Raw genomic sequence first — 26,149 nt, forward strand, 5'->3', positions numbered from 1 at the left:
TTTCCGCCCACTGCCATAGTTTACCGTTTGTTTCTTCATCCTAGTTCTGAGTAGTTTTCTAAGCTGCTGCTGTGGTTAAACATCATTTTTAAAAGACATTGGAAAAGAAAATTACTTGTGATATATATTTTTGTTTTCTTGTACGTGATACTTGAGATATATTTGTGCAGTTTTGATATCTCTGTACTTGCAGAATCCAAAATGAAATCCTTTGTCTTATGGCATATTTTTGGGAGACCAGACAGGGAGACTGTCTGCATCATGAGTGGGAGAAGTAAATGACTCACAGTTCTCCTTATGAGAAGCTTTGTTTCATTCAAATCCCTCTTGCCAAGATGCTGACACTGAATTTGAGTCATCAGCAATAAACAAGTCGTACAGAAAATTGAATCTTTAGAGGGCAGAAAATCATGGGCAAAGCAAAGACACTCACCGGCGAGCTCTGCGTTAGTCTGTGCTTGAGAGGAGTTATTGATTGCATTATTTCCCGTGGTGGATTTTTCCATAAGTGCTTTAAACTAATTCGAAGTCCCAGCCTGAGATTTCGTTTCAAAACATGTGTGTATAGTGAAAACTGCAGCATTGGTCAGGCTTCAAGATCGCGGAATGCAAAATTGAGTTTTCACCACACTAATCAAGGTGATTTGGTCCCTGGTTTTGTCAAGAGCTTTTTACCTGTGCTGCATCCTAAAGGGCTGAGATCAGTAAGAATTGCAGGCATCTTCCAGGAAAAAGGAAAGATTTGCTGAAATTTATCTTGCACTGGGTTTTGTTTAGGATTTGTTTCTCTTATATTGTGCAATAATATTGAATAAATGTACTTCATGTATCACGGGAAGAGTTCATCAGGACTGGACATGTTTGTTTTCAGGAAGTGATAATAGACCAGCTAATAGATATTTGAATTGAAAATGAAACTTTTGTACTATATCAACTGTTAAGAATTTTGCTTTCATGAAAATAGCAGAGCACGTTATTTGTCTTGGTACCAGTGTTTCTAATCACTCTCAGCTTTTAAAGTGCAAATGCTTTCAAGAAGGGTGGTAATGCACAGATGTTTTTCATGTGGAAGTATTTTCACATTTAGTAACCTTCAACAAAACACTAAAAAGTCAATATTAATTACAAAATGTACCTTTTTTATTATTTTCATTTGAAGGTGTGATTCAGTGTAGGACATGACATATAAATGGATGGAGCTGACTCACGGAGGGGCCAGGAAAGGGGTGGGATAATGGGAATGACTTCAACATTTACAGGCATTTCTTACCCCTCAAAGTGTCTTGTACAACGTGGAGTATCCCAAGGGGCTTTCTGTTACCTAGCACTCCATTCTTACTCATGACAAGTGTGTGTGCTGTGGTTATGTTGCTCTGACCCACCTACCCCAGCTTTAGACTGTTGTCTTTGTAACGAGGCAAAAATCCAGCACTGTTGAAGGAAAGAGGAAAATCCAGTAAATTTTTCAAATAAAACGCAGGGTATAATGCAAACAGTAACAGTTGTGATGAGCACAGTCGAATGAACTTACACTACAGCAGGGCTTTGCTAAATATAGATGTGGAATACTTGTTGTCTGCGGGCGCTGGTGTCGGAGAGCATTGCCATCTGCAACTTGGGAAGCTGCAGAAACAGGGGCACAAATCACAAATAAAAGAGATGGCAGTAGGATTACAGACTGCCAGAGCCCTGGTCCTGTACTCAGCTTGACTGGGCAACCTTTGTCTTTGGAGGGCTGGATGGTCTTTCGTTTGTGCTGTCCCTTTCATTGCAAAAGTGGCATTTTCCCTATCATGCCTGGAGAGATTCTGGAAGACTAGAAATAAGAAATGAGCTTGTTTTGGTGAAAGAGAGTGAGTGTACTGCATGCCTGTTGTTCAGCAGTCCTTGACAACCGATTTTAAATATGGATGGGGAAAAAATCAGGGTAACCTTCGGACACAGTACACCCCAGGGTATACACCTGTGGCCTCCCGTTGTGGAAACCTGTCAAATTACCAGTGGAGGTGAGGAGGAAAAGAGAACATGTCCAGGGGAAAAAAAGCTGGAGAGTGCTGATGTAAACAGGAGGTAAGATCCTTGGGTGCAGTGAAGTGAATGCAGCCTGGAAGGGAGGGAGGGAGCGAGGAGGAGGGGGAGGCTGGGGACCAGCTGTGGGATGAAGCTGAGAAGCAGCAGAGCTGGACAGAGCACTCAGGAGCAGAGCCAGGGCCAGGGGATGGGGCAAGAGCCATGGGAGGAGACAGGCAGACAGAGCAGAGGTCTGCAGGGAGCTGCTAAAGGGGGTGCTACCTTTCCACTGCCTGACATTATGTGATGGTGTCCTGTCCCAGGGAGACCCATCCCCAGAATGCCCTTTAGCCATGTGCTCCTTCTGCTCCTGCACGTCCTTAATGCTGGAGTCTTTTCATCATCCCTCCATCCATGGTCTGGCCTTTTTGCTTTAACCCACTGCCAACCTTGTCCCCTGCTCATTCCATCCTGCCTCCCTGAGCTGTTTCTGTACAGCATGGCAGCTTGCCTTGGAAATGCCACACAAAAGCAGGCAAAGGTGTCATGAGAAGAAAGCTGGAGAGTGATGCAACAAGGACATCTAAATTTGTGGGGGCTTTGGAGAGTGTGTTCTTGGGTAGAAAACCCAACTCATACTGTCTGCTCAAGGAATGTTGTGGGTGAGACCCTTTTCCCTCTTAGACACTGGCGGCTTTTCAAGAGGAGAAGAGTTAGTTAAAAACAGAAAGGTACCGTAAATCCTCTCTTCTCAGGACAAGGAAGTATTGTTCTTGTAATCCTGTTGATACTCTCCAAAATCCAAGCCTAAATTCAATATTGTACTGTGGAAGAACATGATCTAGGTGGACCTAAGTGAGAAGGGGTTTGCTCCTCAGGTGATAGTTGTGAAATTATTGCATTCATTTGTAGGGGAAGGAAAGACATAGACCAAAGATCTTAATATTGTGTTGAGAAAACCGAGTGAATGGTGATTTATGGTAAGAGTAGAGTTTAAGCTCACTTAACTTTTGGTGAGCTGTGTTTAATATATATTAGGAGCTTGCACATTGAGTTCAACATAGCTTTGAAATACAATAGTTTAGCATATGTCATAATAAAATTTTAATGATTAATGAGCTATTGTTTCTAATATGAAATTGATCTACCTGAAAAAATACAAGTAAATAGGAGTACCATGAATCCTGACAAATAAAGCATAGTACTTCCCCAGACTGCATGATGCGGTTGACTTCCTTCCACCTCAAAATGGTGATAGTGATGCTACAATGGAAATTGTGGAGATTTTATATTTTGCTTTTGCATGGTTTTTATGACTGGCTACCTGGGCAATGATGGACATGATTGTAGAAAGTTTAGTGATAATTCCAAATTAATTTGCTATTTGCTCCTGGAAGTTGAAATATTTTAATATTAAATTTTCTCGAAACCTTTTACTGGTGATCTTTTGGTGGAGTCAGTGGTCTGGGGAAGAAGTCACTATTGTTTCTGCTGAGAATGATTCTTTTATGGTGAACTTCAAAAGAGTGAGTCTGGATACCAATATGGATGAAAACTTATTATTGACAAGAGGTGACACTTGATTTTTATCTTTCCCACATTGATGTAAAAGAAATTACTTGTTCTTGTAATTTCTTTCCATCGAGGACAATATAGGTTTAGAAACTAGTGAAAGAAACTTAGGGCAGGAATGGGTGCAGATTGCATGAACAACGTCTGGAATGTATAGCTTGAGGTATCAATTTGCACATGTATGTAATACCATGTGTGTGGAAGAGTAACCAATAGTTAAGCACCTGTTGTTAAGAGTTTCATGTCTAAAATGGCATTGCCAACTTGCACATAACACGGTGGATTCTCCTTAGGATATCTCTGTTCTCCTTAAAGAGCAATAGTAAAATAAGAAAACAAAATTTTTACTCAAATTAAGATATGTCTGGAATGCGTGAGAATTTGGTGTTGAACATGGGAAGTCAATAGTAATTTGTTTAGTAACAGCTTAAAAGAAAAAGATGTTTATATTTTGCAATTTTCAAATAGAAACAAACTTTTTTTTCATTGAAACATTTTAATGAAGTGGGTATCTATCATTACTGTCTGGTTTGTGAGAAGCTGATGATTACAATGGAGAGGGAGCTTGTTTTACTACTTTGAACATGTGCCAGGAGTGTTCAAAATGGGAAGAAATGTGCTTGAGGAGTCAGTGGGCTTGAACTTTAAAGACTTAGGACCTCTTCCAAGTCTGCCACTTCTTCCCTGCGTAAATATGGAAATGTTATAATTTAAAGTGCTTCACTCTCACTTTCTTCATTTAAAAAGACAGATATTTTAGCTGACTTCTTTTGTAGAGCAGTTTGAGATATGGTAGTGAAGAGGATAGGTGTTGTTTTAAGCACTGTTTTTTAACCAGGGACGAGAGGTTGGCTCAGGACACTGGTAGAGAGGTTTGGAGATTTTTCCTCCTAATTGCTTACTGGAACCATTTCCAAGAAAAGGTGTTTCAGCAAGGAGCAACATTTGAAGATGTTTTTATGCAATTATTGATTTCAGACCAGCCCACAGAAAGCTCTATCTAGACATTGGTGCTAATTTACCGTCCATTTAGCAAAGCAGCTGAGATTGAATTGAATGTGTATGTTGTTCTCTTGGAAAATGGTGTCCTTAGGTAAAGGTTGAACATAGGCACCTATTGCTGTATTTAGCAGGACATTACTGCCAAAGCACCTCAACTGTTTGTGGTTTCCACCCCTCTAAGCCCTCAAACTTTACAAACATAAGAGTCCAGTAGTGCAACTGAACTTCAGCTGCATGATGAGTCTCACAATAGCAGATAGGCTTATTGAAAGGGCAGGGAATAGTGTTATTTAAAAAATCTCATAATTGTAGAATTAGCACACTTCTTAGTGTCTGAAGTAGCTTATAATTCAACACCAGCATATATGCATGTATAAAATTCAATATCCAGCTCCAGAGCCAGGACTCTATTTCAGCTTTGTTGCCAAACCTCTCCTGAATCTAATAAGGCTAAAAGTATATGTTTTGTTCTAAATGACTATTCATCCATCATTTTCTGTCAGAAAACTTTTACAGAATAATATCTTTTAGTGTTTACATTAAAAAAAACCCAACACAACTTACCTGGGGAAGCTGGAGCCACAGTGAAGTGTCATTTTAATTGAATTTAGGAAATACAAACATGTGTCTCCAAAATTTTTTTTTGAGGTGTAAGTGGAAAGCCAAACAAAGAGTCTTTATGGTACTGCTTTCTAGTGGATCTGTGGTAATTTGTTTTGTTTTGGCTTTGTTCCTCTCAGTACTGCTTAGAAATTAGCTAAAACATTTATATTGCAGAAATGATATAGCAGCAGTTTCAAGTCTTTTGTGCCTCACATGCTTGATTAGAAAAATCCCATTAATGATAGAAAATGCTAATCAGTGATGTGTTTTGCCAGCCACTACAGGCCCACACATTCTATATAATCCATTGTTTATTAACCTAATGAAGGTCATTGTAGCTTTTCAAAGTTTGTGTGACAGCACATCAAAATGGTTTTAAAACTCTGTGCTGCTGGACTTCGGTTCTGGAATAAGTCAAGGCTGGGTATTTACTTGTCAGAATGGCTCCGGCGTAAATTGAGTTTTTTTGGGGTGGAATGATCATACTGTGCTTCTCATTTGTTCATTATAATTGTCATGACAGACAAACAGTGCAGTGGTGGCTAAGCTGATGGTGCTGCCATTAAGCAGCTAGACACTGTCTTTATCCACATTGTATTGATTTTCCTTTTCTTTTCTTGACAGGTGACATCACACAGAAAGGATATGAAAAGAAGAGATCAAAATTAATTGGGGCCTACCTGCCACAGCCTCCCGGTACGTATATCTTTGCTTGCGATATATGAAGATGTCAAGTGTACTGATAGTTGCCACTGTAAAAATCTGCATCTCTGAAGAAATATATGTGGCAGAAACAAAGCTATTGTTATGCAGAATAAGCTTATTCCCTCCATTTTATGTGTATTTTTATATATATGTCCGCTTTGATGTGTGTGTACATATTTTACATACGTTGGTGTGGGTTTGGCAGTCATGTCTGGAAAACTAAATCAGACTGGGCTTGTTAGAGAGGCATTGTTTGTTGGAAGGAATGCAAGAATACAGAGGAAAACGTGATGTCCTAACTCATTAACATCTCAGCCAAGTAAAGTTTTCTGAACAGAGATATACACAAGAGTGGAAGAAAACCATGGACCTTTGTACTTTCGTCCATTTCTGGGTTTTCTATCCCAGTCTCACTTTTGAAGACACTAGAGAGACCAGCAGCATCCCTAGAGTCCAGCTTGACCTTTCATACATACCTGGTCTCAATACTGAAGGGTGGGTTGCATGTACTTGCCCAAAAGGTGTAAAAATATCTTCAAACTATATTTAATAATGTATCGCTTTATTGAATTTATTTCATATATATGTACAAGAACTTTCAGAGTTCTTTCACTGTTCTGAGGCACTGGATCATGAAGTTCACTATGTAGTTGGAAGTATTGGTGTAGACCTCTGTTCTGTCTTGGCCTCAGAGGAGTGTGCCCACCCTCTCCTGGAATCTCACTACCTTACAGAGGCTCCACTTGGGCTTGGCTGTCCTCTGAGCCATGTTTTTTTTGCAGGCCTCGGAACTAATTTCCTCCTCATTTTATAAAATCTTTCCTTTATGGTGGCATTGATGGGTTTTTATTTAAACTGCTCATGTGTGAAGGCACTGCCTTGTTCACTTCTTCAGGTTTATATCTATTGTCTAGTTGCATAGCAGAATGCTGGTTTTGTGCCTTTGGATTTCACTTGGTCTGCTCCAGTGTTGGGAACTCCACAAAAGACAGCAGTGTTACAGACACCTCTGTTTTCTGAAGTGATACAGCCTGTTTTGAGGGGGTCTGTGACATTTCCTTACCACTGGGAGCCATTAGAGAATGAAACAAATCAAATCAACAAAATTACAATACCAGAGGTGCAGTTTATTAAATTTCTGGGTATTTAGTGATCTGACCAGACTATCAAACATACAGTAGTCTTCACAGTTTGTTCTCATGAGACCCGCTTAGGTTTACTGAGTTGTGGAGAGACTGTTGCTTCACAATAATCTTCAATGCAGCAGTGCTTGGTACCACTATTTGTTCATTTGGTTAGTTGTGACTTTTGTTTCTTCACATAAGCAAGCAGAGCTGTTTCTCCAGAAAACTCATAGTCTTCTGGTCAAACTGTATCCTGGCTGAAACTGCTGGGGATTCGTCATGCATATAATGATGAAAGAGAGAACATGGAGAATCTTTAAGGATTTATTTACCTTTTCAAGGTCTCTATTGTGATATTAAAGTTTTTCAGTGTAAGGAGAAGCAGAGGGATCTCCGTAAGCCAGGTCTGTAGTGGAATACATTCAATAATTTTGGATTGAGGATATAGCTGATTTAGGGCTGTTTTAAAAATGAGATGAAATGGAGTAAACATTTTCTGCTCAACCACTTAGCAGAAAGTCGTGCACTAGGAATATGGGATATGGATAAGTGAAGGAAGATTATAATAGGAACAAGAGGAAAAGTATTGAAATATATTCCACTGTTTTCTTGTAAATACATTAAACTCAATTGTTTAGCTAATGGCTAAGTGAATTATTTTATTTTAGTGGAAGACAGTACTTCTGCCATATTAAAGTATTTTTCTGCAGAAACAGATATTATTTGTGCTTGGGTCTTTACTGTCTTTGTACTTTTTTGTTTGTTTTGTTGTGTTACCTTTTGGACAAAACTTGAAAAAGTTCAGTTTTATATTCTCCTTCTAAGACTTTACTCATCTGAATGGCTGGAGGTGCCTGCTCACTAGGAAGGGGGAGATGAATCCTTTCCAAGAAGAAATAGGATAACAAAACAGATGCTGCCTTTTGTAAGCCTCTGTTAGTATCTCAACAATCACGTGACCAACTAATCTTTTTTTTTCTTTTCTTTTGTAACCTTTTTTTGATGGAGAATGCAAGAATTTATAAGCTTTGATGGACTTAGATCTTGCTATTAGGAGGAAACAGAGGTTTTAGAGATATTTTAAAACAGTATGGAAATGGACATAACTCTTTTGCTGGGATTGGAGGCTTTGGGAAGGGGCAGGGATTTGCATTTTTTGACAACATTCAACAAACTAAAGGAAATCCAAAGGCAGTTCCCCTCTGTTGGGACATCCTGCACCTTTACTAGCATTCCTAACGCCCATGTTGGCAGAGTGGAACACTGACCCGCGTTGGCTCCGTGAGTGTCCTGTGGTGTCTGTGCGTGCGTGTGCGTGTGTGCTCTACTGCATGGGGGCAGCAGCTCCACTCGTTGCTGTAACAAATGTAAAAAAACTAAACGTGAATTAATTAGTTTTTTTCGACTTGTTACAGCAGCGAATGGAGCTGCCGCGGTACGGTGTAGACTGCAACACAGTGAAGGAGCTGCCAGAAGAATGCTCCGCACTGCCAACATTGGTGTCTGTGACATCCGGGAAGCGGCCGCTAGAGAGAGAGCAGCCAGCACAGCAGGAAACCGGCCTCTCTTTTATTTTCGTTTTGGTGAGCACGATGAATGTATCTTTTCCAGTCCGTATCTGTATATAACTGTGCCTCATCTGGAAGCCTCTGGTAGACGCCTATGCCAGTATGATAAACATGGGGCTGCCAGTTGCAAGGCAGGACAACCAAAGGACAACATCTGGGAGGCCGTTGCTGGCTTTTGTCTGCCTAAAAGTGAAATGATGGGAAGGGAGAAGGAATAGCTCTACTTAGTAACATTTGAGCATATTAACACTTCTCTAGATTCCATACCGTGGATACTTTGGAGGAGGTTTCATACAACAAGCTGGTGAAACACAGGCAGGCATGTGTTTTTAATTCCCATTTTGGCACTGCCTTTTCACAGGGCTCTGAACAGGTCCAAGCTCACCAGATTCTGGAGGAAGCTGTAAAAATTTAAGCACCCCTAATACTGTGCTGTTTTCAAGGAGAGATCTTCACCTGAGCTCTGCTCACATCCAAACCATTCAGAAGCAGACTGAATTTTAAGAACAGGCATTAGGCTGGTAGAGCAGACTGGAGAAAGAACATTGTGCAGGGCTAGGTGTCTGCAGTGTGGACTGGCGAGGCATGACCCCAGCCATGCCTGCATAGCCGTGCCCTTCCCAGGTACCCATCCTGCCTTCTGTGGGGACCTGTGGCTGGTGGCAGGCATTCTGCTCTTACTCCCTGCATTTATAGCAAGGCTGCAGAGGATTTACAGCCCCTCAAGATGCCAGATTTTCTGTTGCCAACCGTGAGACACATGGAGGACATCACACTCTTGCCTGTGTGCTTGCCCACGCTCGTACAGGCAGTCCAGATGTGGTGTAAGAGGTTTCTAGAGGGAAGATAAGCTTTGCAGTTCTGTCAGGACAAGACATACCTGTAAAAACGTTATCTATTTCAGAAACCTTTCTCCACTCATTCTCATACCAATTTGTCATAAGATTAGGGAGGAGATCCATATGGGATTCTGACTGTATTTGTATTTCTCCTCTTATATGGGAGCTCTAAGTCAGATTCCCTCAGTCTGACATGATTAATTTCCTCTGCACAAGATTTTTTCAAAATGGGAATGATTAAGTGTAAATTGCAATTACAGGATTAAGAGTATTGATATGAAACCATGTAAGTGCTAAATGTAGGCAGTAGAAGGGTTGGCTATAGACATATATGAACACACACAGACATATAATGGTCTTTTTGTCATGTTTGTTGAGGTGTTGTCATTTTAGAAAGAAAGAGCTGTTACTATTTAGGAATGGGATTAATGAAAGGTAAAGCTGGGCAACCATGTGATTGATATTCCTCCAGTGTTGTAGTTCACTCTTAGCTCCCTATTGCTGAGAGGACAATCCCAGAGAGCATATTGTCACATATGCTGTACAGCAAACGTGCAGTGAGTGACACACAAGGGATGTGTGTGTCACTCAAGGGATGTGGTGGATCCACTGCACATCTGCAGGCTGACTCCGCAGTGCCTGCACAGTAGGCCTGACACATCCAGATGCTGCACAGACTGCACATATGCAAAGGACATTTGTACTGTTCCAGCTGGGCTGTCGAATATCCAGAAATCTGGAACGGATGTGTTGCATTTGGCATTGTTAATGGGAGGAGGGGTAGGGGGAGCCCCCTTTTTCTTTCCCTTTAAATCTCCACCTGCTTTAAGTCAGGGAGACAAAAGTACAGCTTTGTTTCCTCAAAATGCTTTCTCAGGATGTTAGTTTGTAGCAGGAGCTGCTCTGTGCACAGAGTAGTTTTTCTTTTCTTAGTGTGCTTGTGTGTCTGACATCCAAAAAACATACTGAATTCGGACCTTTATATCTGTACATATATCCCAGTCCCTCTTGTGCAGTGACCTTTCTCTTACTGTCTCTGTAGAGGAACCATGACAGCCAAGAGCTGAAAGAATAACCACTTGAACAGACATTTATTTTAGAATAACTTTCTGAAGATTATCTTGATTCGATCAGTCAGTTCTGGGTAAGATAACGTGGACAGCTGCATGCGTGCTATTAAGAGAAACCCTCCCTAGAAGAAAAATAGCTGAATTACCTGCATTCCCCATAAGCTGTGTTTTTGCCCAATTTGCTTCCAGTCTTTTGCCAGGAAATTTGATTATTCATTCACAGAACAGAGACAATGTTGTGATCAATTAAGCTTTGCTTCTAACAGCTTAGACATGGGTGGTTCATTCTCTCTTAATGAAGTGCTGTGTCTACACTAGATTGCTTTCTGTAATTTCCCATCATTGGTACCACCAATGTAGCTCTATTTGTAGTGTAACCATGTAGACCAGTCATCAGTGCTTTATTTATTATGGCTGATAAATCTGTGAGATGCAGTGCTTAAAAGGCACCTGCTGCTCCTTTCACAGGCCTAGAGACAGATCGCTGCACCTCCTGCTGCTGGAGCCCCAACAGCACCAGCTTGGGGACATTTCAAGATACACAGTGCAGAGAAGATAACACATTTGCGCAGAAGATCCCTTTACCTTATGAAGGAACAATTTTCTCTAGAATTACAGGAACCAATTTCTGTAGCCTCTGTCATTAGCATGACACATATATTAATATATCTGTAATGTGTGCATACATTTGCATACTTTTCTGTGTGTTTGCGTGCATCCATTTGCTTTCAACTATTTCTGCTGCTAACCCTTTGGGCACTCCAAGTAAACTTGGTGATTACAGTTTCATTTTCTCTTCCACAGACATTATTTGGATTGCAACATTATTTAGATTGCAAAGAAATGTTTAAACAAAGGTTGATTCTGGAGCTGAAAAAATACCCTCATGTATTCATTTTATTAATACTAACAAGTGTTCCTATCACATCTGCCTTACTAATTCTTGAAGATCTTATCAAGGGATAACCATGATGGGGCATTTCAGAGCATGTATGTGTATTGAGAGCATGTATCTCATCTCATTGAAAGGCATATGCATTGGACAACACATGGAAACAGTGTGACAGATGTTTTACAGATGAGAAACTATGACATGCAGACAAATGCTTAGTAAGTTTTGGGTTTAAAGAAGAGTTTTGGTTTGAACTGGTGGATGCTTTGCAGAGCCTAGTTCAGTTAAATAGGGAGGCACAGAAAGCATCTGAGAACTGGTTACTGCTTTGGCTTTGCCACTCGACTGAGAGCCCAGTTACCATTTTATCGTTCTTTATTTTTTGGGCATCTCTGTTTTCTATCCTGCACCATAACCTCGTAACACTAAACCTTGTTCAAACACAGAGCAAAAAAAATACCTTTCTTCACTTTTCACCCTAATAATAAGGCCAAAAAAATGGCTGTAAGGGAAGAAATGAGTACATGATGAAATCAGTTAGTAATGCAGGTAGTGGTTTCAGCACTCAGCATGATATTTTTTGTCTGGGAGGATATTTTTAGTACACATCAGAGTTAGGGTGTTTTTCAAAGAATTTGAAGATTTCCAGTAAAATATCTGTTGAATGGTAATGGACACCATCTGCTGAACACAAGAGCATAGGGGGAAACATGAAAGTGTTGGTTTAAAATAATCTTGACAAATGGGTGAGAAAAGATGGCTCAATCAGAGGTGAGTGATGGAGGGTAGAAAGGAATTGCTTCACTGAGGGCTGGGGCAGTGGAGGTAGAGCCTGTGGAGGTGTTTGAAGAGCTGGGTGCCACTGTCAAAATGAAAAATTGCTGGGATTCACAATGCTGCCCAAATTTGTCTGCAATATGAGTTGACCAGCCCATTGGTGAATGTGTTTGCTGTGTGAATAGGTAGCCTTCTCCTGAAAGAATCTTCAGATGGTACACTGAAGCTGTGTGACTGTCTAAAGAACAATGGAAATCAAACATCACATGTGAATTGGAGCTATAATGTGATGTCCACTGTCACTGAGATAAAGGAGAGAAAAAAGAAGCCTATGATATCCATACTAAACTTGAACTGAAAGCTAAAGCTTGCAAGGAAATGCTGGAAGGCAAAATTGAGATTTTAATAAGGAAAGAAGATCAGTTTGAAGTTTGTGGTTTGTTTGAAATCAGGACCAAGTGCGGGAGTAAGCTCATCAGTGAAGGAAAAAATGTAAATTAAACAAATCTAATCAGAAATTCCAGTTTTTCCAGATTTATCTAGCAGAAAGTGTCTCCACTTTTCTGAATGTCTTTGGTTAGAAGTATTGCATTTTAAATCTCCTTTGGCTTATCCAGTAAATTCATTACTTACTTGTACATTTGATGGGAAGTGTGAAATACCATTCTATGCAAGAAGTTCCGTGGGGATGGTGTGACATTTAACCTGTTTACAAAATACACGATGTGTTCACCACCTGGCTTTGCTTTTAAAGCTGAGCCATCAGCCATTGCATAGAAGCTCAGGAAATACTGTGAAGAGAAGGTAAATACCATTTCTTAAAACTGCACTGCAAGCACTGTTTGCCTTCCTTCCCACTGGCCCTGGAGTTGTTGAGTTTATCCTACAGCTCTCTCTCCTGGGGGGCACACACTGTAAGTTAGTTTTAGAACAATAAATGTAACCTCTGTCTAAGAATGCCTTCCTTCTATTTCTTGTCAATTCGACATTTCAGCTTTTAGATATTTTTAGATTCAAAAAGTTCACACAGACATAGGAATAAGAGATATATCAAAGCAGCTTGTCAGCTGTCATTAAGGAAACAATTGTCCTCTGTTGGAGAGGGCAATGCAGCTATTGCCATACTATCAGCCCATAGCACTGCAATTTAGCTAAAAAAGAAGTAATAAAGAAGGGAAGAACAAAGAGGTGAAGGCAAAAAAAAAGAGGTGAAGCCTGATTCCAGCTGACAGTTCTGTACCTTCCATGCAGTTAAAGCTATCCAGATTGCAGTAGTATTGCTTAAATAGCTTTACTGAGGCTCTTGCATTTTCAGCTAAATACAGTCAAGACAGGACCCAGCTTGCAGATTAGGATTTGTGGATTGATATATCTGCATTAAGTTGTCTGCCTATGAACCTTGTATTTAAGCTTCCATTCTTATGTGAAGAGACACAGTTAATTCAGTTGATGAAACCCAGAGAGCTGTTCAGTTTACTCAAAAGTAGATACCTCCACTGACCACCTGCATAGCTCTCAAGGCTTCACTGGGCTTATGTAGTTGCCTGAAGATAGGTCTCTAATAGTGTTCAGGATTTCCTGTAGTACAGGAGACATCTGCACAGAGCAAGCACACATAAAACAAGACTTAAAGGGGATAATATGCCATTCTGGTCAAGCCAAGTGTCATAGCCCACAACATTTGAAAATAAGTTGGACACCTTTGTTTAGAATTCTGAGTCCTGGTCTAGGTCTCTGTTTTTCATAATGGGAGCTTAGTTTAAGCACCTTCTTGTAGACACCCAAATATAGGTGTCTTAATCTGCAAGCTGGATCCTGCATTAGCAGCATTAGCTTGTATTAAGAATGTGGCTGTTTGCTCTAGTGCACCTGTTGATGCTTATGTGAAATGTGATGACTGTAAAGGCTGATTTCTCAGCCTTTCATATAAAACATCTGTGTTCCAGGCATATATATTTTGCTAAAATTCTTTGTGGCTTGTGACAAGTCAATCACTAGTGCCAAGTAGACCATGGTATTATTAAGAATGATGCCAATTTGACAGTGACTGCGATTGTGTCTGCACACAGGATACTGGTGTGACACTATCCTTTCTTTTAGAAAAGCCATCCATTGCTCTACTGTCTCCTGAAATTTAGGAATTGATCCAAGTACAGATTCTCAAAGCCCATTATGCCACTGCTTCCACCAATTCACAAATGCATCTGGGCGAAGCTGCACTTGAGCAAGCATTAGCACTTAACTCACAGACCCTTGTGCTGGCTGTGAAAGCCATCAATTTTTGGGGTTTAGTTATGTTCAGAAGTCAAAGTGGGAAAAAAAAAAAGATGCTTGTTACTGCACTATACCGCCAGAGCCTTCATGGAGGTGAACAATTCGGCTGTTAACACTGCTTCGCTATTTATGGCAACACTTCACTGATTTCATGGTACTCATTATTCTGCATGGCTTTTACTCCCACCCATCGCTCAGGAATGGCAGTGTGTAGGTTTTCCTATTGTGCACTTTGTCTCACACCATCACTGGTGCCGTGCGAGGGAGCGGGTGCACGGGAAGCCAAGCTGTGAGTCCGGGCGATTCCAGCTAATTCCTGCTCCAACCCCTTCAGCAGGGAACTGTCATCCAGTTTCTTGCTCTCTCTCCAAAGTTGGGCAGTGCTTTCTGTTTTTGCGCATTAAAGGAACGTAGTATGAAGAGATCTCCCCACAGGTGGCTGATGGAGAGCTTCTCCTCAGTATTTTAGTGCAGCATTAACTTCCTCATGGTTAATTGGTGCTATCAGTGAGCCGAGTTCACGTTCTGCTCCATACAAGTAGAGGTTTAGTCACTGTTTTTGTATATATGGGAAACTGGGAAGTAAAGCCATCAAATAACCCCCACAGCTCATAAATGCAGAAGACATTTTCGTATTCTCTTTTAGTTTTCTGTGGCCTTAAATGACTACTAGTGCAGGATGTTGGGGCTCTCTCTTTCTTTTCTATGAAGAAAATCCATATTACCAATTGGGTCACAACTGATTTACTTAAAAGAACAAACACATGAATGCAAAGTAAAAGGGAAGTAAACTAGCTGAAGTGTCTCAGTTTTAAGATTGGATGAGAGAATTGTGTATCTTTAGTAAGAATAAGAAGCAGCATGATGTCCATGGTGAGCTGGAGAAGGGAGGAGCCCTGGGCAGTGTCAGGGAGCGCTGTGGGCGGCAGTGCTGCAGGCCAGTTGGGTGTCCTGCTGTCTTCTGCCACAGTAGGGGAAGTATTTGATGTCACTTTATGTGCACTGTCTTTTTCGCACCTGGAAAAAGATCTTTTTGCATTTCCCAGAGCTGCAGAAGAAGAGACTGAGACACTTGAGATGTCTCACAACCACTAGGCCAGGAAAAGGAAACCACAGGCTTGAACGTATTTTATCCAGTGGCTTTCAGGTCTGCCTGAAAAATCTCCCTCCTGCAGCAGCTGCACACCTCTGAAACTGATGCTTTTCCTGAGAATTTAATTTCTCCTTCTCTAGTTTTCTTTACTTTCTCTTCTTTAGTTTTCTTTAATTTCTCTTCTTTAGTTTCTAAAGCCTATTGTTGTTTGAAAGATGCAGTTAATCCCCTTTTCCTGTATCATCACAATGTTGTACCAAAGTGGCAACACCTCAATTATCTTTGTTTTTCTCCACATACCGTTGCCCTACACAAATCATTTGCCATGGGAAGCGTGGCACTGCTTTTTTTTCACAAAACCTCTGTCACACAGCAACAGTGTTAGGTCTACAATTTTTGGGTGGTTTTTTTTAGGATTGTTGTAAATATGTGTGATTTCTAGAGATTGTTTCATTCCTGGCAATGTGGATAGGGACTGAGATGAATAATGATCTTAGCATCTTGTATAGACTGAAAGATAATTTTTGGAAAAATTTCAATCAAAGTTAATTTTTTTATTAACTATGTATTATTCATTTTCAGGGTGACCAAATAAAGAAGGAAAAATTCTGAATATAAAAATGAGGAGGAAGTATTTCTTTTCATTATTTCAGTGATTCAGAAGTCAGGTTCACCTGCCTTAAAGAATACAAGGGCAAGAGAAATTACACAGTACTGTATGTGGAGACAGAGGAGTTAAACGAAGACATGTTATTTGATTTAAGAGTGTGAATTATTAATCACAATCTGAGTAGAAGAAAATTTATGGATTCATTCTGTCTTTTAGGCGCCTATAAGATTTTATTCCAAGTATGTTTTTTAGCCAACCATCCATTTTTCCACAAAATCAAAGCAGACTTGACATTGCTGATATTCCAAAGATTTAAGAGAGAAGCTGGATTTTGAATGCAGTTTGTTTTCACAAAGAACTAAGCATACAATGCCAACTTTTTTTTTTTAAAATGTGCTTTTTAAAGAGCCTGTTGAAACCTAACTGAGATTGATTGAAGTCATCACAGCATTTTTGCTTGATCTGTATTCTACATAAAAATTATTGTTTCCACAAATGTAAACTCTTATCTTCTCCAATAAGCTGGCATTGAATAGTTCAGAAATAGTAGTGAAGAGATTTTACATTGTGTTTTAATTGAAAAATATGAACATATTTACATGCATTGTTTTGTTGAGTCCAATTTCAAATTATTTGTCATCCATTTGAACCCTCAGCGCAAGAGGCCAGTTTTACTTCTGTTCTTACAGTTACACATAGTGTGTAACTGCTTCTCAAAGGCAAAAAAAAACATGAGAAAGCATCAATTTTTTTTTCAGGCACTCCTTGTTCTTTACCCCTGTGCATCACAGCACCCAAGGCCCTGTGCTTTGTTAGCTCAAACCTGAATGCATCGTTTACTGGGCTTGTCTGCTCAGGTTCTTCTCTGGAAGAGAGCAGGGTACCATATTATGCCATTATTACAGATGCAGATTTACTTTCTTTTCCTATTGTTTGTTTGAATTTTCCTGTGTAAGTAATTGCCTTCACTCTTCTCTGGAAGTTGTCTAGGAACATCAGTTTCTAGAAGTGTTTATCTATGATGCTGTTGTTATACCACTACTGTAATTTTAAGAAACCTTCAAGAAAATACTATTAAAAAAGAAAGCAAGTTCACTATGAGAAAGGGATGAATAAAAGGTTTCAATCTAAAAATACTGATATTTAGGCCCAGCATACTGAGATGCTGCAGGTACAAGGCTAATTACAAGGCTAATTCTATTATTTCGCTGGAACATGTTGCTATTTTCAGCCTGGTTTGGTGCAGTTATTGTTTACTTTCTGGCCCTTGGTAGCTAAAAATGCCTATATGTATTACTATAATTCCCACAGGAACTAGTTTCCACACGTTAGTATTGTGTTGTCACCAACTGATATCAATCAGATGAGGTTTTAGATGATACACACTGGCTAAGTTTTCTTACTAACCAATGTGCAGGAAGGTTTCAATATACATTGCAATGGTGTCTGCCTTTATTAACTCATTAAAATATTTCCTAAATACTGCTTAATGAAAAGTCATCTGTTTGGGGGGGAAAAAAAATCTCCAAGCTTACTGTCTCTGTGCTCTTCTTATGTTGTCCATTATCCTGGAAAAATGGTTCCTTAAAGACAATCAGGAAAATAACCACACCAGAAAAGCTGACCAGAGGCAAGTAGTGTGTTTTGACATGACACGCTTTAGGCACTGAATGTTCATTTTCTGCTTCTAGTGTGTGCTGAACTCCCCCTCACTATAAATCTTCAAAAATTCAATCAGAATGAGCTGTTTGGTTTCTTTTATTATTGCAGGAGTGGACCAGGCATTACCACAAGAACGTCGAACTCCTGTTACTCCGTCCTCTTCCTCTCGATATCACCGTCGCAGGTCCTCAGGGTCACGGGATGAGCGCTACAGGTCGGGTAAGTAGAACTGAAGACCCCAGAATTGCAATGAAAACTTGAAATGTCTGGTTCTCTTCTTTCCTCTTTTTAAAAAAGAATTTTGTTGTAAACTCATGTAGCTCTATACGGGAAGCATTCGTTGTGCGAATACAGAGGAATGTCCAAGCATGCAGGGGTAGAGTTGCAAAGCCAAAGAACAACTGGAATTGAATCTGGCAGCAAATGTGAAGGGAGGCAAGAAGGCCTTCTGCAGGCACATAAGTAACGAAAGGGAGACAAGAGGAAACATGGGCCCACCCCTGAATAGGGCAGAGGACCAGGTCACAAAGGGCATGAAAAAGGCTAAGACACTTAATGCCTTCTTTGCCTTGATCTGTACTGATGAGACTTGTGTTCAGGAATCCAAGGCATCTGGGACCAGTGGGAATGTCTTGAGCAATGAAAACTTACCCTCTGTGAAGGAGAATCAGGACAGGGAATATTTGATCAAATCAACCTAATAGCCTTCTACAATGAGAGGACTGCCTTGGAGGTGGAGGGAAGAGCAGTGGATGTTGTATGCCTTGACTTTAGTGAGGCTTTTAACAGTGTCTCTCATAAAATCCTCCTTGAGAAACTGGTGATGTATGGATTAGATAAGTGGACAGTGAGGTGAACTGAAAATTGGCTGAAGTGTTGAGCTTTGAGAGTTATGATCAATGGCTCAAAGTCCAGCTGGACGCCAGTCTCTGGTGGGGTGCTCTGGGGGTGAATGCTGGCTCCAGTACCTCTTAATAGCTTCATCAGTGACCTTGTTGGTAAGACAGAGTGCACTCTTCCCACATTGACAGATGATCCCAAACTGGAAGGAGTGGTTGATTTACCACAAGTGTGTAATGCCATTCACAGGGATCTGGGCAGGCTGGAGGAGTGGGCAAACAGGAATACAGTGAAGGCTGACAAAGGGAAATGCAAAATCCAGTGCCTGGGAAGGAATAACCCCATGCACTCAGACAGCTTGGGGCCCACTGTCTGGAAAAGCAGCAAAGTTCTGGTGGAGAGCTAGGAGGGTGCTCTTATGGCAAAGCCCTCCTGGGCTGCACTTTGAGGAATGCTGCCAGCAGGTCTGGGGAGGTGATCCTTCCCATCTGCTTAGCACTGGTGAGGCACACCTGGAGTGCTGGATCCAGTGTTAGACTCCACAGTACGAGAGGGATATGGATGTACTGGAGCGAGTCCAACAAAAAACCACAAAGATGATTAACAAATAGAGCCTGTGATATGTGAGGAGAGGCTGAGAGAGCTGAGGTTGTACAGCCTGGGGAGTGATCTTGTCCACATATATAAGTACCTGATGGGAGAATTAAAGAATATGGAACTAGACTCTTCTCACTGGTGTCCAGTGACAGGACAAGAGACAGCTGGCACAAACTGAAATATGAAAAATCCATGTAAGCACAAGTAGAAACTTTTTTACTCAACGAGTGGTCAAGCACTGGCACAGGTTGCCCAGAGAGGTTGTGGTGCCTCCATTCTTGGAGCTATTCAAAACCCCATTGGACATGGCCCCAAGCAATTTGCTGTAGGTAACCCTCCTTAGAGCAGGAAGTTGGACCGGATGATCTCCAAAGGCTCCTGCTGACCTACTCCAGTTTGTGGTTCTGTGGCAGAGCTGGATTTTACTGTACTGGTTCTAGTTCAGTAAATACCATAAGAAAAATATTTAATTTGAAGTATAACAAGTTGGGAACATCATTATGCCTAAATAGAATTACTGATTAAAGGCAGATAAAATTAATTATAAAGCTCAACAAAAGGGTAAAAACTTATTTCCAGATGAATGGGATTGAACTCTCTTCATGATGTTGCTCCAGATATAACACAAAGTGCAGGAAGTGATTGGTTTATTACTAGTTTTTGACAGCCTTGACAGGAAGGATGTTGAGGTGCTGGGGCGTGTCTAGAGAAGGGCAGTGAAACTGGTGAAGGGTCTGGAGCACAGGTCTTATGAGGAACAGCTGAGGGAGCTGAGAGTATTTAGCCTGGAGAAAAGGAGGCTCAGGGGAAACCTTATCACTCTCTAAAACTACCTGAAAGGAGGTTGTGGTGAGGAAAAATTTCTTCACTGCGGGGGTGGTCAAGTTGTCAGTTATTGAAACAGGCTGCCCAGGGAAGTGGTGGAAACACCATCCCTGGAAGTGTTCAAAAGGCATGTGGATGTGGCACCTGGGGATGTGGTTTGGTGGTGAACTCGGTGATGCTGGGTTAATGGTTGGTCTCAATAATCTTATCTTTCCCAACCTTAACAATTCTGTGAAGGAAAAGTGAGCTCTGAAACTTCTTTACTCGTACCTTTGAAGGCATAAACTGAATGTACTACATCTTAGCTGGATGAAGGCTAGGTGTTCTCAGCTGTTGTTTCAACTGCTGTAGGGACTGCTGCAGTGTAAACGTCCTTCCCAGAGGACGTTCCCAAACGTCCTCGTCAGAGGCCACGGACTGGTTCATCTGGTACTGCCTCTCTTGCAGCTGCAGGATGAGAGAGCTATAGACAACAGCACACCTTTGTGGCAGAGAGGCCCTTGTGAACTGAGAGTCATAAGCCAAAACCTGGTGGTTATGGAGGGTGCCAAGGAGCTGACTGTGGAAGGTCTGGATTGTGTTTGAGAGATGCATCTTTATGGACGGAGTCAGACTCATTGTGCTGACACAACTGGAAAATTATAGAAAACTCCTTATTAAACCTTTTGTAACATATCTCTGGTTCATTGCATTAGTCAAAGAGCTTGCCAGTCCCATTTAAAGGAAAATTAAATGATAAATGTGTCAGAGAAAGTTCATGTGTGTCCAGGCCATTCTGATAAATTTTTAAAACTCCCCTCTCCCTTCAGAAACCTTGGGTTCATACTGTAGATGCTGCCAATTTTTTGTTGAATAATGGTTGTGGTATCTGCGTGATAATTCCTTGATATATAATCTCCTAGAAGCTTCTCCAACATTACACTAAAAATGGTCTGATTTTTACCCAGTGGTTTTAAATAGGTAAAAAAATACTATTCCTGAACTTGTCTAATTTGTGGGCGTGCAGCACATGGTCCTCCAACATCCAAGCTGTGACTCTCCAGAGCAATTCTGTTAAAAACATGTGCATTTGACTGTGTGTTGAAAGTTGTCTGCTTAAGCTATGCGTGCCATTTGTAAACTAAGATGTTGAGTCAGTTTGGGGATGGGCAAAAGGAAACATCATGCACAGCTTCCCTGTGCCTCTTCTGAGCCCCCAGGAGTGCTCTGAGTTGGTGTTTCTGCTCCTTGGTTTCAGTTGCTGCCTGCTGCCTTAAAAGGAAGGCATTTGTTCAGCAAAATGGTGCATAAGGTCCTGCCTTAGGGATAGGGTGAGTTGTTGTAATGAGAGAGAGATATATATGTATATATAAATGTATATATATATATATATGTATATATATATATATATATATATATATATATATAAATAATAAAGACAAAAACTTTGTTGCTTAGAGGAAAAGTAATGAATTGAGTGTAAAGGGTTGTTATTAGTGCAGCAGTCTCACTTTAGGAGAGTCAGGAGTACATTACAAATGCAGATCTTGCTGTTGTGAAAATGTCCTCAGTGTTAAAACTGAAAAGCCTGACAGTATTTTGGGGACTTGTGGCAGGCTTTGAATTCCTACACTGGTTGTTGTATAGCATAACTCCTCAGTGAGTCATTGAGCTCTTCAGCAAATTGGTTTGAACACTTCCTGCATCTTCACTTGCTTAAGAGAAAACAGTATGGAGCAAATGTCAGTGAAGGTAAATGTAAACATACATTTCAATTTTGAAAAGTTATCAGATCATTTTCAAATTTACTTTCAGAGGAGCTTTGCTTAGATACAGTGCAATGTTCCTACCCTGAACTGTGTTCTCCCCTTCTGTACTTTGCCCCTGTGAGATCAGAAACCTGTTTCTTTCTTGGTCTGTAATTCATACTCTATTACTGTAGGTTGCAAACTTGCAAGTCAGATTTCATTCTCGTTATCTTGTTTTCAAATTCAGATTTGCTTCAGGTAGAAACCTTTGTATTACTTGTTGTTTTGCTGTGCTTAATACTTCACCATCTCTGCTCTGATCACATTGTGATTGTTAGATCCTAGCTGTTACCCAGTTTCAGTGTTTGTTATCATATTTGGCACATCTCCTTGGAAAAGGCTCAAAAGAAAATGAATGCACATCTTTAACCAATAAGGAATTCACTTCTAGGAAAACATTTTCCTTCCTTGGTGTTTTTGCACAATTTATTTCAATTAACATCTGCAAACAGATCCTCCATTCCGACTCTGATCAAAGTACTTTTCTGTCTCTTCTTGGTAAGGTTTTCCTAATTGGAAGTCTAAGATTCTGAAAGTCATTCAGTTCTCCTTCCATGCCTTTGCTTTTTACATAGGTTTAGATGTCAGTGAAGATTGTTTAATGAACTCTCTTTGGAGACTCAGAATTATTGCTGCCACTAATACCACCTTCAACTTTTGGTCTTTTATTATGGAAAATGTCAGACTGTGACATTTTAAATCCCTACCTATTTTCTTACTTCAGTCTTTATTATTATTATTATTATTATTATTATTATTATTATTATTATTATTATTTCATTAATGTAACAGAATTTTTAACACTGTAATTGTGAAAACCTGGTTTCTATGATTTTTATATTCTAAATAAAATTGAATCTTGAGTTTACAGAAGCTATTTTTTCCCCTAAATGTTTCTGGTACATTTTGCATTTCAAGACAATTTGATTTTAGAATTCAGCCTACATTGGAAATTTAGTCTAATTCTTTAAAACTGAAAAGGTTTAAAATTCCTTGGCTGCTTTTTTTCATACAAGAAGGGATCCTGAAATCATTATGTTTCAAAAAGTCAGCTTTGATAATTTTTTGATGCCTAAAGATATAGATGATGCTGTAAGTGTAGTAACTGGGCTTAACAGGGTTAAGCTATATTAAGTACTTTATACAAATGTGGCAAATAGTTTAGCTGATTTTAATCCAAAAGCATTTTTTAATTTGTTTACTACTGAATTTAAAAGGATCACTTAGTATTTACTCACTTTGAAAAAGCATTTGGAAAGGTTTTCCAAGTGTAGATCATGGCAATGTTTTTCTCTTAGCAGCTGCCATTCCTTATCCTGTGCTTGTACTATAACACTGTCTGGGGGCTAAAGATGATGCTGAAGCCAAATGTTGCTATAGGCTAGATCAGTAACTTTGGCCAAGAGGCTTTCCTGGCCAGTGGATTTTCAGGCAAGAAAACTCAGTCAGAGGAAAGCAGGCTTGCACTGCACTTCTGGCTCTGCATGTGGAATGTCAGCATCGGGCTTGGTCTGGCTCGAGCAATGGGACTGCAAAATTAGGCACGGACTGGAGTATGAGTTAGTAATGGTCATGTAGATTTAGCTGCAGTTGGACAAACAGCTTTGTTTCCTTAGTAACATTTAGAAACTAGGTTTCTCAAATACTTCTGGAAGCTGCGAGGCCATGAATTTGGTATGGAGATAAGGAGATAGGAATTATGTGATGGAGTAGGCAGTGGCTAATCTGAATGGCTTAGCTTTCACACCCTTGCCATGCCATCTAAATGAGCTAACTCAGCTGAAGACTGAGATTTTTGGAGGATCTTGTCCTTATATGCCCTCCATATGGTCACTAGGGACCTGTTTGCTCCCTGGTTAGCACTGACTACATTCTGCTCCTGCTAATGTTGAATCCCTCATAGAAGGACCTGAAGCTTCTGCCACCATTATTTAAAACACCACTGTATAGGCTGTCTTGCTTTTGGAAGAATGGTCTTAACTGATTTGGTGCTTAAAATAGTGACCTGTAACCCCTCCACAGTGTTACCCTGAAGTAGTCCTGCTCGAGTTTGGCCCCTTGCCTGTGGCTGCCTGTTGTGGTGGCCTGAAGCAGAGCTGGGCTCTGCTGCCACATAAAGGCTGCACTGCAGTACAGCAGCAGCTGCTGCTGTGGCACTGCCAAAAGACATACCCCAGGGGTAACTGGGCAGGTCCTTGTCTTCAGAAATTGTTTTCTTGGTCACGATAAATCTCCCTCAGTTCTTTGTTTCTCAGCTGGTCATGATCTGCAGGGTTCAGAGAGCAACTCTCCTTCAGGGACTTCCAGCATCTGTTTTAACTGCTCTCTAGGGAACAGGAATGTTGTCCTCCCTTAGCTGGATGTTCAATACACAAAGAACTGAAACATCAGGTCCCTTCCAACTTCATTTTTCCAAGGGAACACCCTGTGGCCTTTAGAGTAGGCCAAAGCAAAATGCTAAATTTCTTTGTCCCAATGCTGACAACCAGAGCACCTTCTCATGTATCGGCTTTTACTGTTTCCACATCTTGTCAGTGAAAAAACCCAAACAACCAAAACCAGAAGAGATAACATAAAAAATGTGCACCAGTAAAATTTAGAAACAAACAAAAAAAAAACATTAAATGTTAGGGAATGGGGTGTAATGTGTTCAAGGCACATATATGTGTTAGGAATGAGATAGCAGCTCTATGATTTCTACTGCACCAGAATTCTCCTCTGATGAGATGATGATAGGAGAGATGGGTTGGGCCAAGTTTATTAAGTTCCTTGTTTCTCATGAGCTCTCTAAGGAGGCTTGAAGATGACCAGAGCACCACCTGCATGGTGCAAGTGTAATCCTTAAGAAAAATGAGGCCAGTTAGCTCTAAAAACTGAGTTCTCCAGATGTCAGAAATTATGTGGGAAGAGCAGCATAAGTGAAATTGTTCTGTGAAAGGCTTCGTAGAATCATAGAATATGTGGAGTTGGAAGGGACTCATCAGGATCATTGAGTCCAACTCCTGGTCCTGCACAGGACACCCCAAGAATCACACCATGTGCCTGAGAGTGTTGTCCAAACACTTCTTGAACTCAGGCAGGCTTCTTTCGTACTGTCCCGGAGGAAAGGCCAGCAGATGAGAGCATGTGTGCTACATGTGCTATGCGGACAGATTTTAAAAGGCCCAGCAGAGGGTGAGCACAGAGCTGGGAGCTGAGAAATGGAGTGTTTTGAGAAATGCCGTTTGTGGAATCAGCATCTCTCAACTGGTAGTATGGAAAAAGGGTACTGCCTGTAAAGTGGTTGTGGTACCCCCAGTCTCAGCAAGGACTACCTCCCTTCTCCCACTTTTGCTGAATTTTGTCCCATACATTTACGTTGTCAAGATGAGAAAGAAAAAATTGGTCTGGTACAGCATCCCTGGAGAGCTGCCAGCTCCTGCCCCAGAGATCCCACCACTGCAAGGAACAGCCCATTTTCCAAGTACACTCAGTAATTCTTTTAAAAGACATCTTAATATAGGAGGTTTTTGGAGGTACTGCCAAAACAAATGCATCCCTACTACAACTCTCGCAGCAAAAATTCCTCAACCACCTTTCCCACACTGTTGTTCAACGGGGAAAAGACTAAACAGCTTATACTGAGCATGAAATTGTGAAAATTCAGAACAAATCATCCCAGGCCAGGTTTGAGGGTCATTTGAGATAGGGGAGCTAACAATAAAAGAACATTCCTTGTAGACCCAAATCCTAGAGAAGTTGGCACCAGACCCGAGGTAGCTGGGTAGCTGATCTGCTCTGCTCTAGGAGCCTTACCACATATTTGTTTTCATTTACCACGAGGTAAGTGTGTGTATGAACCCTAACAAAGGTTGCTGACACTTTGCATCTTTACAGCTTACCTCATGGTGATTTTAAAATATTTGATTAACTTATATTTTGTGCTTTTGAAAGGATATTCAAGATCTCACTCTACAATCCTGCCAGAGCTGACAAAGAAGAATTACACTGTGAGACTATGAGAGTTGTTGTACGTGGCAAAGGATGGAGTGGGAAGATTTGAGGAATCATTTTTATTGAACCCTCATCACATAGCATTTCTCCAAAGAATAAGGGGAAAGGAAAATATGATTAATGTTCTATGTATCAAGACAGAATTGCGTAGAAGTATTTACGTGGCTTGTCATAAAACAAATAGTTTTTTAACCCTTGAGGTTAGTGAAGGTTACTTTTAAGAGTTAATTTGAAATCATTAACCTGGTTGTAAACAGACTTAGTAAGAAATTAATTAATCTCCTATTCTATTTAGCTTACTTACAA

At 40.5% G+C, this 26,149-nt stretch overlaps 1 protein-coding gene across 3 annotated transcripts in view; it reads left to right on the forward strand.

The window, feature by feature from the left end:
- The first annotated feature begins 5,819 nt into the window (after positions 1 to 5,819).
- The window catches only part of DIP2C (disco interacting protein 2 homolog C), a 143,156-nt gene continuing 122,826 nt past the window's right edge, over positions 5,820 to 26,149 (forward strand). The window contains exons 1-3 of one of the 3 annotated variants that reach the window (XM_018075646.2): positions 5,820 to 5,883; positions 8,432 to 8,599; positions 17,910 to 18,020. In XM_018075646.2, coding sequence (XP_017931135.1) covers positions 8,494 to 8,599; positions 17,910 to 18,020 — 217 coding nt within the window. In that variant the 5' untranslated portion in view covers positions 5,820 to 5,883; positions 8,432 to 8,493. The remainder of the gene's footprint in view (positions 5,884 to 8,431; positions 8,600 to 17,909; positions 18,021 to 26,149) is intronic. The other 2 variants (XM_018075644.2, XM_018075643.2) reach the window with 2 other exon arrangements.

Source organism: Manacus vitellinus, unplaced genomic scaffold, assembly GCF_001715985.3.
Source record: "Manacus vitellinus isolate BGI_N305 unplaced genomic scaffold, ASM171598v3 scaffold_3_pilon, whole genome shotgun sequence".
In the NCBI taxonomy this organism is placed as follows: Eukaryota; Metazoa; Chordata; class Aves; order Passeriformes; family Pipridae; genus Manacus; species Manacus vitellinus.